The sequence below is a fragment of the Podarcis raffonei genome, chromosome 3 (assembly GCF_027172205.1).
Source record: "Podarcis raffonei isolate rPodRaf1 chromosome 3, rPodRaf1.pri, whole genome shotgun sequence".
In the NCBI taxonomy this organism is placed as follows: domain Eukaryota; kingdom Metazoa; phylum Chordata; class Lepidosauria; order Squamata; family Lacertidae; genus Podarcis; species Podarcis raffonei.
In genome coordinates, this window is record NC_070604.1 from 10,586,587 (window position 1) to 10,599,730 (window position 13,144).

General features: G+C 45.3%; 1 protein-coding gene across 2 annotated transcripts in view; it reads right to left on the bottom strand.

Moving 5' to 3' along the window:
• The window catches only part of SIL1 (SIL1 nucleotide exchange factor), a 70,862-nt gene that overhangs the window by 51,348 nt on the left and 6,370 nt on the right, over nucleotides 1-13,144 (bottom strand). Inside the window, exons 2-5 of one of the 2 annotated variants that reach the window (XM_053380504.1) lie at nucleotides 10,392-10,461; nucleotides 6,684-6,797; nucleotides 6,259-6,394; nucleotides 3,379-3,499 (exon numbers count right to left, since the gene is read on the bottom strand). In XM_053380504.1, the coding sequence (XP_053236479.1) occupies nucleotides 3,379-3,499; nucleotides 6,259-6,394; nucleotides 6,684-6,791 (365 nt within the window). In that variant the 5' untranslated portion in view covers nucleotides 6,792-6,797; nucleotides 10,392-10,461. The remainder of the gene's footprint in view (nucleotides 1-3,378; nucleotides 3,500-6,258; nucleotides 6,395-6,683; nucleotides 6,798-10,391; nucleotides 10,462-13,144) is intronic. The other variant, XM_053380505.1, reaches the window with a different exon arrangement.

The window sequence follows — 13,144 nt, forward strand, 5'->3', positions numbered from 1 at the left end:
AACATGTGAAAGTCTGTGAGCCTGTCTCTCTGGCCGGATAGCTGAAGGGAGTAGAGATCTGTACAGTGGTACCTTGGTTTACGAACTTAATCCGTTCCGGAAGTCCGTTCTTAAACCAAAGCATTCTTAATCAACTTGATCCCCTTCCCCTCTATCCTTTTCCCTTTCTCCTTCTGTGATGGACCAGTCTGGATAGTTGGCCTTGGTAAAGATTTGATGTTTTCATCCCCAAAAAGTTTTTGATTTGAGTTTCTACTGAAATGAGGTTGCATTTTAATGTTGTATTTTAATCTTGTTTTTAAGTTGTATTTTAATCAATTGTTTTATACCTGGTGTTAGCCGCCCTGAGCCTGGTCTTGGCTGGGGAGGGCAGGGTATAAATAAAAATTATTATTATTATTATTGGTATTATTATTATTATTGCCAACAAAGGTCCGTATAGTAAAAGCTATACTTTTCCCAGTAGTGATGTATGGAAGTGAGAGCTGGACCATAAAGAAGGCTGATCGCCCAAGAATTGATGCTTTTGAATTATGGTGCTGGAGGAGACTCTTGAGAGTCCCATGGACTGCAAGAAGATCAAACGTATCCATTCTTAAGGAAATCAGCCCTGAGTGCTCACTGGAAGGACAAATCGTGAAGCTGAGGCTCCAATACTTTGGCCACCTCATGAGAAGAGAAGACTCCCTGGAAAAGACCCTGATGTTGGGAAAGATGGAGGGCACAAGGAGAAGGGGAAGATAGAGGATGAGATGGTTGGACAGTGTTCTTGAAGCTACCAGCATGAGTTTGATCTAACTGCAGGAGGCAGTGGAGGACCGAAGTGCCTGGCGTGCTCTGGTCCATGGGGTCACGAAGAGTCGGACACGACTAAACGACTAAACAACAGCAACATTATTATTATTATTATTATTATTATTATTATTATTATTATACCAAGGCGTCCTTTCCCATAGCAGCGTGGGACTCAATTTACAAATGGAACACACTCAACGGGAAGCGAAACATGTTCTGCTTCCAAGGCAAAGTTCACAAACCAAAACATCTACTTCCGGGTTTGCAGCATTCTTAATCCAAGTTGTTCACAAACTAAGCTGTTCTTAAACCAAGGTACCACAGTACATAGTTTTCTCATTTTATACGTAGACCAGTAGCACTGTGTGACTTGTAATGGGAATAATAAATACTTTAGAGAAAAACTGGATGGGTGAGATGGTTACATGATCTCCTGTAATGATTTTGCAAAGTTTTTTGCAGATAAAGTGGCTCAGATTCGGGAGGAGGTAGACGCCACCATCTGGTATGCAGGTTGAGACCCTGCCTTGCCAGAGTGGTGCATGCTCTGGTTATCTCCCGCTTGGACTACTGCAATGCGCTCTACGTGGGGCTACCTTTGAAGGTGACCCGGAAACTACAACTAATCCAGAACGTGGCAGCCAGACTGGTGACTGGGAGCGGCCACCGAGACCACATAACACCGGTCTTGAAAGACCTACATTGGCTCCCAGTACGTTTCCGAGCACAATTCAAAGTGTTGGTGCTGACCTTTAAAGCCCTAAACGGCCTCGGTCCAGTATACCTGAAGGAGCATCTCCACCCCCATCGTTCTACCCAGACACTGAGGTCCAGCACCGAGGGCCTTCTGGCGGTTCCCTCACTGCGAGAAGCCAAGTTACAGGGAACCAGGCAGAGGAACTTCTCGGTAGTAGCGCCCTCCCTGTGGGACACCCTCCCACCAGATGTCAAAGAAAACAGCAACTACAGTGGTACCTCGCAAGCCTCGCAAGACGAAATTAATTCGTTCCGCGAGTTTTTTCTTCTTGCGAGTTTTTTGTCTTGCGAAGCACGGTTTCCCATAGGAATGCATTGAAAATCAATCAATGTGTTCCTATGGAAACCGCCTTCAGACCAGGTCCGGGGACAGTCTGTCCTCCGACCTCTTCTGAAGGCTGGGGGGGGGGGGGGGACAAGGGCTTTTCTTCCCACCGCCAGCCTTCAGAAGGCTGTTCTGAAGGCTGGCGGTGGGAAGAAAAGCCCTTCTCCCCACCTCCCGCCCCGCAAGCTCCGGGGACAGGAGGGCTTTGCTGCCGACCGCCAGCATTTTAAAAGCCCCCGGGACAGTGGAGACTTCTCCGCTGTCCCGGGGCGATTTTAAAATGCTGGCGGGCGGCAGCGAAGCCTCCGCTGTCCCGGGGCGATTTTAAAATGCTGGCGGGCGGCAGCGAATGCTTCGCTGCCGCCCGCCAGCATTTTAAGATCGCCCCGGGACAGCGGAGAAGTCTCCGCTGTCCCGGGGGCTTTTAAAATGCTGGGGATTGGCAGCGAAGGCTTCGCTGCCGCCAGCCAGCATTTTAAGATCGCCCCGGGACAGCGGAGAAGTCTCCGCTGTCCCGGGAAGGCAGGCGGGGGGGAGCAAAGACTTTTGCCCCCCGCCGGCCTTCAGAAGAGGTCCAGGACCTCTTCTGAAGGCCGTTGGTGGGCGAAAGTCTTTGCTCCCCCCCGCCTGCCTTCAAAAGCCGTCGGGATAGCGGAGAAACGTGCTGCGCTTCTCCGCTATCCCGGGAAGGCAGGCGGTCGGGAGCAAAGACTTTTGTCCCCCGCCGGCCTTCAGAAGAGGTCCAGGACCTCTTCTGAAGGCCGGCGGTGGGCGAAAGTCTTTGCTCCCGACCGCCAGCATTTTAAGAGGTCCCCGGAGATTTCCCTATGGGCTTTCTTCTTGCGAAGCAAGCCCATAGGGAAATTCGCCTGGCGAAGCACCTCGAAAAACGGAAAACTCTTTCTTCTTGCGAGTTTTCCGCCTTGCGAGGCATTCGTCTTGCGAGGTACCACTGTACCAGACTTTTAGAAGACATCTGAAGGCAGCCCTGTTTAGGGAAGCTTTTAATGTTTGATGTATTACAGTATTTTAATATTTTTTTGGAAGCCGCCCAGAGTGGCTGGGGAAGCCCAGCCAGATGGGTGGGGTATAAATAATAAATTATTATTATTATTATTATTATTATTATTATTATTATTATTATTACTACTACTACTACTACTCCTGTCACGGGATTTCACCAAGAGAGGGCTAGACTGCTGCTGCTGTTGTGAAGACGCAGGAAGACTTAACTCTGCTGAAATGGGGGAGAAAGGAACCCAAAGAGTTGGGGCTCACACACCAACAATCCATTCCACTGACAGAATGGAAGAATGGAGCAGCTTTAGGAGGCATCAGGGAACTGCGAAAAACGAGGCTGGAGGCCTCACAAACCACAATGTGTCACAGGTTGCCCACCTTACTCTATGGAAATCCCAAACCGTCCTCAAAGGACGGCAAGGAAAACAGAAGTTCATCTGCTTTCTGCTTAGAAAAAGAAGAGTTGTCTGAAGCTACCTTACCCTTTACTTTTCTGAGGGTCTTTCATGTCACTTTTCTTATTTTCGTTATCTGGAAGCTTGGCTAATTTTTCTCCTGTCTGAAGATTTAATTGCACATGTAAGCCAGCAGGAACAGCCTGACCTGCAAATAATAATAATATAGATATATAAATTAGCACACATTTCTTCTCCTCAGTGTTTCATTTCAAGACCAACATTTTCTATCAAACTTATACAGCAAAAGGCAGCGAAATCATGAAACATGACGGAAGTCAAAGTCAGTGAAACTTGGGGTCACATCTACTTAATTCAAGAGGGTTCTGAAAGCTTCTTTGTGTGAGGGAAACATGCAGAAGGTTACTGATGTTTGGGTTATTCCTTCAAAGAAGCTGAGTACAGCTGGTTTAAACTGCTTCTATTATCTCTTTCTGTCCAGGTCAGGCTGACTGTAATAGTGAGGCCAGAAGGAGCCTGGGTTTCACTTTCTTTCTATCTCTTTTCATTCTGGTTTGATGTTCCGTACATAGCGTTAAGATCTAAACTTATTATAAGTTTGTAAGGTAAAGGTAAAGGGACCCCTGACCATTAGGTCCAGTCATGGCCAACTCTGGGGTTGCGGCGCTCATCTCGCTTTACAGGCCTAGGGAGCCGGCGTACAGCTTCCGGGTCATGTGGCCAGCATGACTAAGCCGCTTCTGGCGAACCAGAACAGCGCACGGAAACACAATTTACCTTCCTGCTAGAGCGGCACCTATTTATCTACTTGCACTTTGACGTGCTTTCGAACTGCTAGGTGGGCAGGAGCAGGGACCGAGCAATGGGAACTCACTCTGTCGCGGGGATTCGAACTGCCGACCTTTTGATCGGCAAGCCCTAGGCTCTGTGGTTTAACCCACAACGCCGCCCGCGTCCCATTATAAGTTTGTACGTTTAAGTTAAGTCTGCTGCAACTGGATTTCTTATGGACAGTGCCAAATCCTGAATGTATTGGATTTGTGACCATTATGCTCATTTGCCTTCAGCAGTAAAGCTCTGTGGATGAAATGCCTCTGGTCTATTTTGGGGGGGAAACTCTGCAACGTGTTTAAGTTGTTACTCTGCTGACTATACATTGGAATCTACTCTGGATCAATACTGAGTAGAATTTCAATGACAACCTCTCCTTTGAGCTTCTTTATTTTTTTATCTTTTTGAGGGGTGGGAGGACTTCTTAAATGGTCAATACAGTTTCACTGCTAAGCAACTAGACCAGGCGTCCCCAGACTAAGGCCCGCAGGCTGGATAAGGCCCGAGGGACTCATTTATCCGTCCCACGGCGACCCCCGCTGCCTGCTGCCACCGCTCGCTCGTACCGGCGCGGTTGCCCACTTCTTGGTCAGAGGAGCACCGGATATATCTTGTGCGCATGCGCATTATTTCCGGTGCACATCCGGGTCGTAAGAGCCCCATGCACATGCGCACAAGCTATTTCTGGTGCTCCTCCGACCCGGAAGTGCACCGGGAATAGCGTGTGCGCACGCGTATGGGGGCACGCTCCTCTGCCCTCCAGCTCGCCACACGATTGGTGCTGGAGACACCGGTGAGTTTGCTGACCCCTGAACTAGACCTAGCCAGGTCTGATAAGTACAGTGGTACCTCGGGTTACATACGCTTCAGGTTACAGACTCCGCTAACGAGAACAGAAATCGAGCGGCAGCAGCAGGAGTTCCCATTAGCTAAAGTGGTGCTTCAGGTTAAGAACAGTTTCAGGTTAAGTATGGACCTCCGGAACGAATTAAGTACTTAACTCAAGGTACCACTGTATCTGCTTTGTTATGTAAGCTTGGGACTGTGTGCTGCCATAGGAACTAATTAGCTGGAGAACCTTCTGGAAAGTGAGGCAAGGAAGGCATGTGTTTGCATTTGGGTCTGAAAAGAGACACAACGGCCTGACTTGCTCTCTGTGCAGAATCCAAAGTGATGGTTTTGGTGGTCCCATTAGAAACCTAATGGGGGAGAGTTACTGCTGCGAGCCTTCCATCTTATGTACGGCCTATGTATGCATGTAAATAAACTTTATTTCACAGAAGGCAATGTCTGCCTACAGTGACATGTAAGGTAAAGGTAAAGGACCCCTGGACGGTTAAGTCCAGTCAAAGGCGACTATGGGGTTGCAGCACTCATCTCGCTTTCAGGCCGAGGGAGCCAACGTTTGTCCACAGACAGCTTTCCGGGTCATGTGGCCAGCAGGACTAAACTGCTTTTGGTGCAACGGGACAGAAACCAGAGCACATGGAAACGCTGTTTACCTTCCCGCCGCAGCGGTACCTATTTATCTATTTGCACTGGCGTGCTTTTGAATTGCTAGGTTAGCAGGAGCTGGGACAGAGCATCGGGAGCTCACTCCGTCACGGGGATTCAAACCACCAACCTTCCAATTGGCAAGCCTAAGAGGCTCAGTGGTTTATACCACAACGCCACCCATATCCCTCCAGTGACCTGCACCCGGAATTAATCTAACCCAAGAAATGCACCGATTTCCTGAAGGCTCTCCCTGCTCAGAGACAGGAGAGCAGGTAACAACACATTAGTTAACAGTACCCTTCTGAACATTCACTAAATTATTTCATATTTAGTTCAACTATTTCCCTCTGTCACCGGGCTGTTTAAGTAGATATATGTGAGTAAAATTAAATGCAATTATGCTGTTGATTTTGGGGAGGAAATATATTCCCTATGAATAACGAGAATCCAAAAGAGGCTATTAGATAGGTCTCCTGACAGAATTGGGATTAAACTGAAAAATTATTGGCATTTTTTGGTGCAGGATGAAGTAGAATGCAACCTCTAACTGTTTCATTGCAGTTTCTCTTGAGTAGCAGAAATTACATTTTAAAAAAATCTTTGCCAACTTTAAATTACCTGGCCGGACAGTTTGCCATTGATTCGTCGGGTAGAATACTTCCAAGTCTTCGGAATCAAAATCGTTTTCCTCCACCACTCCCTCTTGACTGTCCTCTTCCTTCGAATCACCAACTTTTTCTGTGAGAGCAAATTCCTTCGGAAATAAATAAATGAATAAATAAATTATTATTTATACCCCGCCCATCTTAGGACTGTATACAGCCAGCTAGAATGAATGCCTTTTAAGCACTCAGTTAAATGGCTGATTAAATATTTGCATTGAAAACACAGGATTTTCTCCTGTGGTAGACAGACAGACAGAGACAGAGAGTTAAAACCCCAAAAGAATACAAACAGGTAAATCCACCTTGCCGGCACAAATGAATTCTGATTAGTTAACTTTCCCTGTACTTTTTCAAGATTCAGTTATTAAAGATACTCACTGCAACTCTGTCGTTTAAGCACGAAGGGAAACTCGTTACAAATAGCAGCAAAGCCAGGAAACTGAGCTTAATCACACTGGATCGTGGACAGCCGATGCTGCGAGACATTGCAACCTGAAATTAAGACAGTAGATGAATTAAGATTCCTCACCATTTCAAGTATTGTTAGCCCAGAAATGGAAACAAGAAGAAATTCCGACGAAAGAAGAATGGCAGATGAAATTAATGGACTATGCAGAATTGGACAAAATGACAGGAAGGATTCGAAACCTGCGGGACCAGAGATTTACAGAAGATTGGAAGAAGTATATGAATTATTTGAAGAGCAACTGTAATCAACAAATTACGCTAGTAGGACTACAAGAAGTTTTGTATGGAGAAATATACGAATTGTTACAAAGTAGAAAAAGATAGAGATATTGGTTTTGTGTTTGAAATGTAATAGGGAAGATAAGAAATGCATACTGAGAGATTAGATTGGAAAATTTTCAGACAGGATTGCTGGAAGTCAAAAATTTGAATAAGATGTAAAAGTATGTTTAATTACTGTTGAAAATGATGTTAAAAAAACTAATAAAAAATTATACATATAAAAAATTCCTCACTATTTCACCTTGTGACCTTCACAGCAATGCACAATTTTACAAGCCAGCAATACTCCGAAGAATGTAAGAATGCCACTAAGCATTCTTGACACATAACTGAGTGACATGGAAATTAAAGCTACAAAGGTGCATTTAACGAAATGGTTTAGTTGACAATATAGGTGTACATTCTATAACGCATAGGGCGCAACCTATGTTGACCCATGAGCAGTTGAAGGCATTTTGTTTTTTCTTGTATGTCTGGGCAGATACATAATAATACGTGGGAGAGTTTAAGAGGCTTTTTCCCCCGGAATGCGTTTTCTCTCTGGAAGATAAAAGCGTACATGGTCTCCCCACCTACGCACCGACTTTGATGGTATAATGATTGTGCTCTATCACTAGTTGCTATTCACCGCTCTCCCATGCTTTCAGCGTGCATGGGAACAGCAGCAGAGAAGCTACAAATTACAGCCCACCAAAATGATTTCAGCTATTATCACTGGTAGGGCAGGTCTGCGGGACCAGACCGCGGAAGCAAACAACAGCGTGTCAAAACCCAAACAGGTCAACCTGCCTAGAAAGGAAACTTGCACTGAAATTTGCCAGGAGACATGGTTTCAATCATATTGGTGACTCTTAACAAGACAGGTTTCAGGTGCCCCTTCTTTTAAAGGGGCTGTCACCTAGTTTTAACCTTTAAAGCCCTACACAACCTAGGACCCTCGTACCTACGGGACTGCCTCTCCTGGTATGTCCCACGGAGGACCTTATGGTCTTCAAACAAAAACATCTTAGAGGTCCCGGGCCACAGGGAGTTTAGGCTGGCCTCAACAAAAGCCAGGGCTTTTCGGCCGTGGCCCCGATCTGGTGGAACGCTCTGCCACAAGAGACTTGGGCCCTGCGGGACTTGACATCTTTAAGCAGGGCCTGCAAGACAGAGCTGTTCCACCAGGCCTTTGGCCAGGGCACAGCCTGACCCCCTCTTTTGGCAATCCTCACAGAACTCTAACCCAATGGTTGCCATTAATTTGATTTGAACTGATTTTAGAATGAAATGATTTTAGAATGTTGTATTATTTTACTGTTAGCCGCGCTGAGCCCGGCTTTGGCTGGGGAGGGCGGGATACAAATAAAAAAATTTTATATATTTTATTATTATTATTATTATTATTATTATTATTATTATTATTATAGCACGATTCCTTTAATTCTCCATACCTGTGCACGCTTGGCATTTACAAAGTGGCTAGCTTAAGCCCCAATCTTCACCTGAGCACAGGTGATGCCTGGCACTCACCTGTGTGGCACTCAGGTACCTCTCTCTCTCCTACCCTCCGTTCCCTGTAAAACTGGAGTTATGACCCCAACAAAATTAGAGCCGTTCCCACCACTTCCTTCTCTGTCCGGCATCTTTGGGTTTTGCTTTTTCCCAGATCTCTTTCCCGCTCTTCCTCCTTCCAAGTCTACTTCCTTCCCCCCAAAACTTTTCTTTTTCCTCTCTCCTTTTTTTCCTTTCTCCATTATATTTTATCCGCACAAACGGAGTGCATTTCAGGAACCCAAAAGTCGTACAGTGGTACCTCAGGTTAAGTACTTAATTCGTTCCGGAGGGCTGTTCTTAACCTGAAACTGTTCTTAACCCGAAGCACCACTTTAGCCAATGGGGCCTCCTGCTGCCGCCACACGATTTCTGTTCTCCTCCTGAAGCAAAGTTCTTAACCCGAGGTACTATTTCTGGGTTAACGGAGTCTGTAACCTGAAGCGTCTGTAACCTGAGGTACCACTGTACAGTGGTACCTCGGGTTACATATGCTTCAGGTTACATACACTTCAGGTTACAGACTCCGCTAACCCAGAAATAGTGCTTCAGGTTAAGAACTTTGCTTCAGGATGAGAACAGAAATCGTGCTCCGGCAGTGTGGCGGCAGCAGGAGGCCCCATTAGCTAAAGTAGTGCTTCAGGTTAAGAACAGTTTCAGGTTAAGAACGGACCTCTGGAACGAATTAAGTACCTACTTAACCCGAGGTACCACTGTACCTGGAATTGTAAGCACTGTACACTTCTAGCATTTGCAGATCCGGGAACTATGTGCCCTGCTGTCCCATGGTTGGAATATTTGAGGGCTAAGTTGTAACACCACTGCTCCCCTACTCCTGTGCCTCTGCTACCGTAGCTGGAAGATGACAGAGGCATCACCAGCAGCCCAGTAAAAGGGAGAGGATATGGCCTCGCTTGCACAACTGTCTTATAAGGTAGGCTGGTTGTGACCCAAGCGATTTGGTGATGCTGCCCCACACCGCCTATTAACCCCTATGACCCCCAAGTGGGGTGAATTCTGGGAGGCCACGCTATTCCTTTCAACCAATGCACCCTGCTCTTCTCAGCCAAATCCATCTTGATTGATCAGGAACAACAGGACTAGCATCCAGCTACCTTCCTCACCTAGGCGTTCTGCACAGGCTACTCTTTCCCATATGAAATCCCCCGCTTTTACCTATGCAGGGCAGGCACATGGGATATTACCAGAATCCTAGTTTGGAATAAGCACACAACAGATCCCAAGAGCCAAATTATGTGAAGTTTTATTAAGAATGTTAAAAAGCAAGAGATGAGGGCAGCAGATGAAGCAGAAACCACTTTTTTCTTTAATAGTAAAGTGGTATAGGGAAGGGACGCGGGTGGCGCTGTGGTCTAAAGCACTGAGCCTTGGGCTTGCCGGTCGGAAGGTCGGAGGTTCAAATCTCTGCGACGGGGTGAGCTCCCGTTGCTCGGTCCCTGCTCCTGCCAACCTAGCAGTTCAAAAGCATGTCAAGTGCAAGTAGATAAATAGGTACCACTCCAGCGGGAAGGTAAACGGCGTTTCCGTGTGCTGCTCTGGTTTCGCCAGAAGCGGCTTAGTCATGCTGGCCACAAGACCCGGAAAAACTGTCTGCGGACAAATGTCGGCTCCCTCGGCCAGTAAAGCGAGATGAGCATCGCAACCACAGAGTCATCCACGACTGGACCTAACGGTCAGGGGTCCTTTACATTTTTAAGTAGTATAGAAATGAAATAAATAATAATAACAACAATCTTCATCATCACCTTCAAATAAAACACACACACACACATATATATATACCTCTCTCCTCTGTGACTCTATATTCAGGGGTTCCTCATTAGAGCAGCACTGTAGAAAGGTTTCACTGAGGCTAGGAAAAAGTTTGAAAACCACCATTTCAGGAGACACAGAAAACTCGTATTTCCACATTGAATCATAATCCTCTCCGCCAATACTGCACTAGATAAGATTAACGCCCAAACCCACAAATGAACTAGACCAAACATAACAGTACCTACAAGAACTTTGTGCAACTTCTACAGCAGCTGCAACTTCAACACACTTTCCCAAATTATATCGTAAGCCCCAAAGTCATCTTGATGAACGATAAGTTCCATTTTTCATTCCTCTGTGGAGACTGCAGCCTAAACAATGTAAGTGGTTCGAGGCAGCGTTTTAAACATAGATTGGTAAACTTAGTAACAAAAACTATTGGTTTTTCAAGTGTATAGAAAACGCAAGTTAAATATGACTTCACCAAGTCCTCCTTAATTCATGCTGCTGTTAATGTTTTAAAAGTGATTATTTACTAAATGATTCCAAAGTTTCTGGGAAGCGTCCCAGTTTTCAACTAACTACAAGACACAGGGCCTCCTGTACGCAAAGGGGTGAGGAAAGAGAAATCGGTCCCCAAATGCATTTTTTATGCTCCCTTAGAAAAACCATAACACTTAATGCTAAGTAGCTTACTAGCAACCGAGGGAGAAATATAAAGGGCTATAAACAAGGGAATGAGAGCCAAACGAATGGAAAAAACACACTGGAAGGGATATTAACCAAATGATTTTTAAGTAAGTGCCACGGCAGTAAGGAAAGTGGGTGGCATAATAGCATCAGGCTGGCATGAGACTATAATTGTGGCATCGTAAACATATTCTGTTCAAAACGAAGTGGGTGTTTTGCCTATGCAAATACTGCCCAAGTTGGGTTTTCAGAGCTGTGTCAAAAGGCACCTCAGCCTGCTCCTGGTGCAAATCTTCCCAGGTAAATGTCAGAAGACCCAAGTCATGTTGCATGCAATGCCTTAAAAGAAAATGTGATGAAAATGTTTTATAGATGGTATATCACACCCATTAAACTCGCAAAAATGTATAAGGTAAACAACAAATGTTGGAAATGTAAAGAAAAAGAAGGAACATTTTATCATATGTGGTGGGAATGCAAATAGGTTAAAAACTTATGGGAAATGATATATAATGAGATGAAGAAAATGTTGAAATATACATTTATTAAAAAACCAGAAGCATTTTTATTAGGCATTGTAGGAACTGATATAAATAGAAATGATTATAAGTTGTTTTTGTATGCAATGATGGCAGCAAGAATTTTAGTGGCACAAAAATGGAAGCAAGAAGAATTACCGACGAAAGAAGATTGGAGGATGAAATTGATGGACTATGCAGAACTTGACAAACTAACGGGAAGAAATTGAAACCAGCGGGACCAGAGATTTACAGAAGATTGGCGTAAATTTACGGACTAGATGAAAAGTAATTGTGATGATTCGATTACATTCGTAGGTTTGCAGGAAGTTTTGTAAGGGGAATAATTTGAATTATTGCCTTATTGAATGAAAAGGTTGGTATTGGTTATGATGTGTAAAGGTAATATAAATTTAAGAAATGCAGGAGAAATCGTAAAGACGGGAGATCATCAGAGGAGCTGATGGAAGTCCAAAATATTGTATAAGAGATGGAAATTTGTAAAATGTATGACAATATAAATGTTTGTAAAATGAATAAAAATTATAAAAAAGAGAAGAAGACCCAAGTCATGTGGCAAACGCCCACATTGCCACTCCTTTCCACCCCAGCACTGCCCCTTCCAGATCTGGGGCAATGGTGGCACAGGAGGAAGCTCCAGTTTGGACTTCTCCTTCATGGCCTGGGGTTTGTGGTGTTACCTTCGTGGCATGGCAGGTAAAGCTTTCTTGCAGCGTCTCCGAGACCATAAAGGGGACTTAAGAGCAGTGTTAAGAAACTCAGATATATAAGCGAGGCGCCAAATGGCTCCTTAATCCAAGGTTACGGTGGCCAAAATGGAAGGTCTAGTTGCCATTTTGGCGCAAGACAGCTCTAAAGTCTTATTTTTCAAATGATGGACTGACTGTGATGGATTATCAGTTAAACATCTGGATAGTCCAGATGACAATCTAGCTCAAGAGCTTTGAGAACTTAAAGAAGAAAAGTCATTTCTTCCAGGGGCCATCCAAATACAGTGGTACCTCAGGTTACATACGCTTCAGGTTACATACGCTTCAGGTTACACACTCCGCTAACCTAGAAATAGTGCTTCAGGTTAAGAACTTTGCTTCAGGGTAAGAACAGAAATCGGGCTCCGGCAGCAGGAGGCACCATTAGCTAAAGTGGTGCTTCAGGTTAAGAACAGTTTCAGGTTAAGAACGGACCTCCGGAACGAATTAAGTACTTAACCTGAGGTACCACTGTATATACAGTGGACGCTCGGGTTGCGAACGTGATCCGTGCGGGAGGCACGTTCGCAACCCACAGTGTCACATATACGCGCACGCAGGTTGTGATTCAGCGCTTCTGCACATGCGCAAAGCGCAATTTAGTGCTTCTGCGCATGCGCGAGGACCGAAACCCGGAAGTAACCTGTTCCGGTACTTCTGGGTTCGGTGTGGTGCGCAACCTGAAAACGTGCAAACCCGAAGCATCTGTAACCCGAGGTATGACTGTACTGGCCTACTCTTCCCTCTTCTTCTTAATGGTGACACGGACCATTCATAACGTATGGACATTCTTCACAACTGT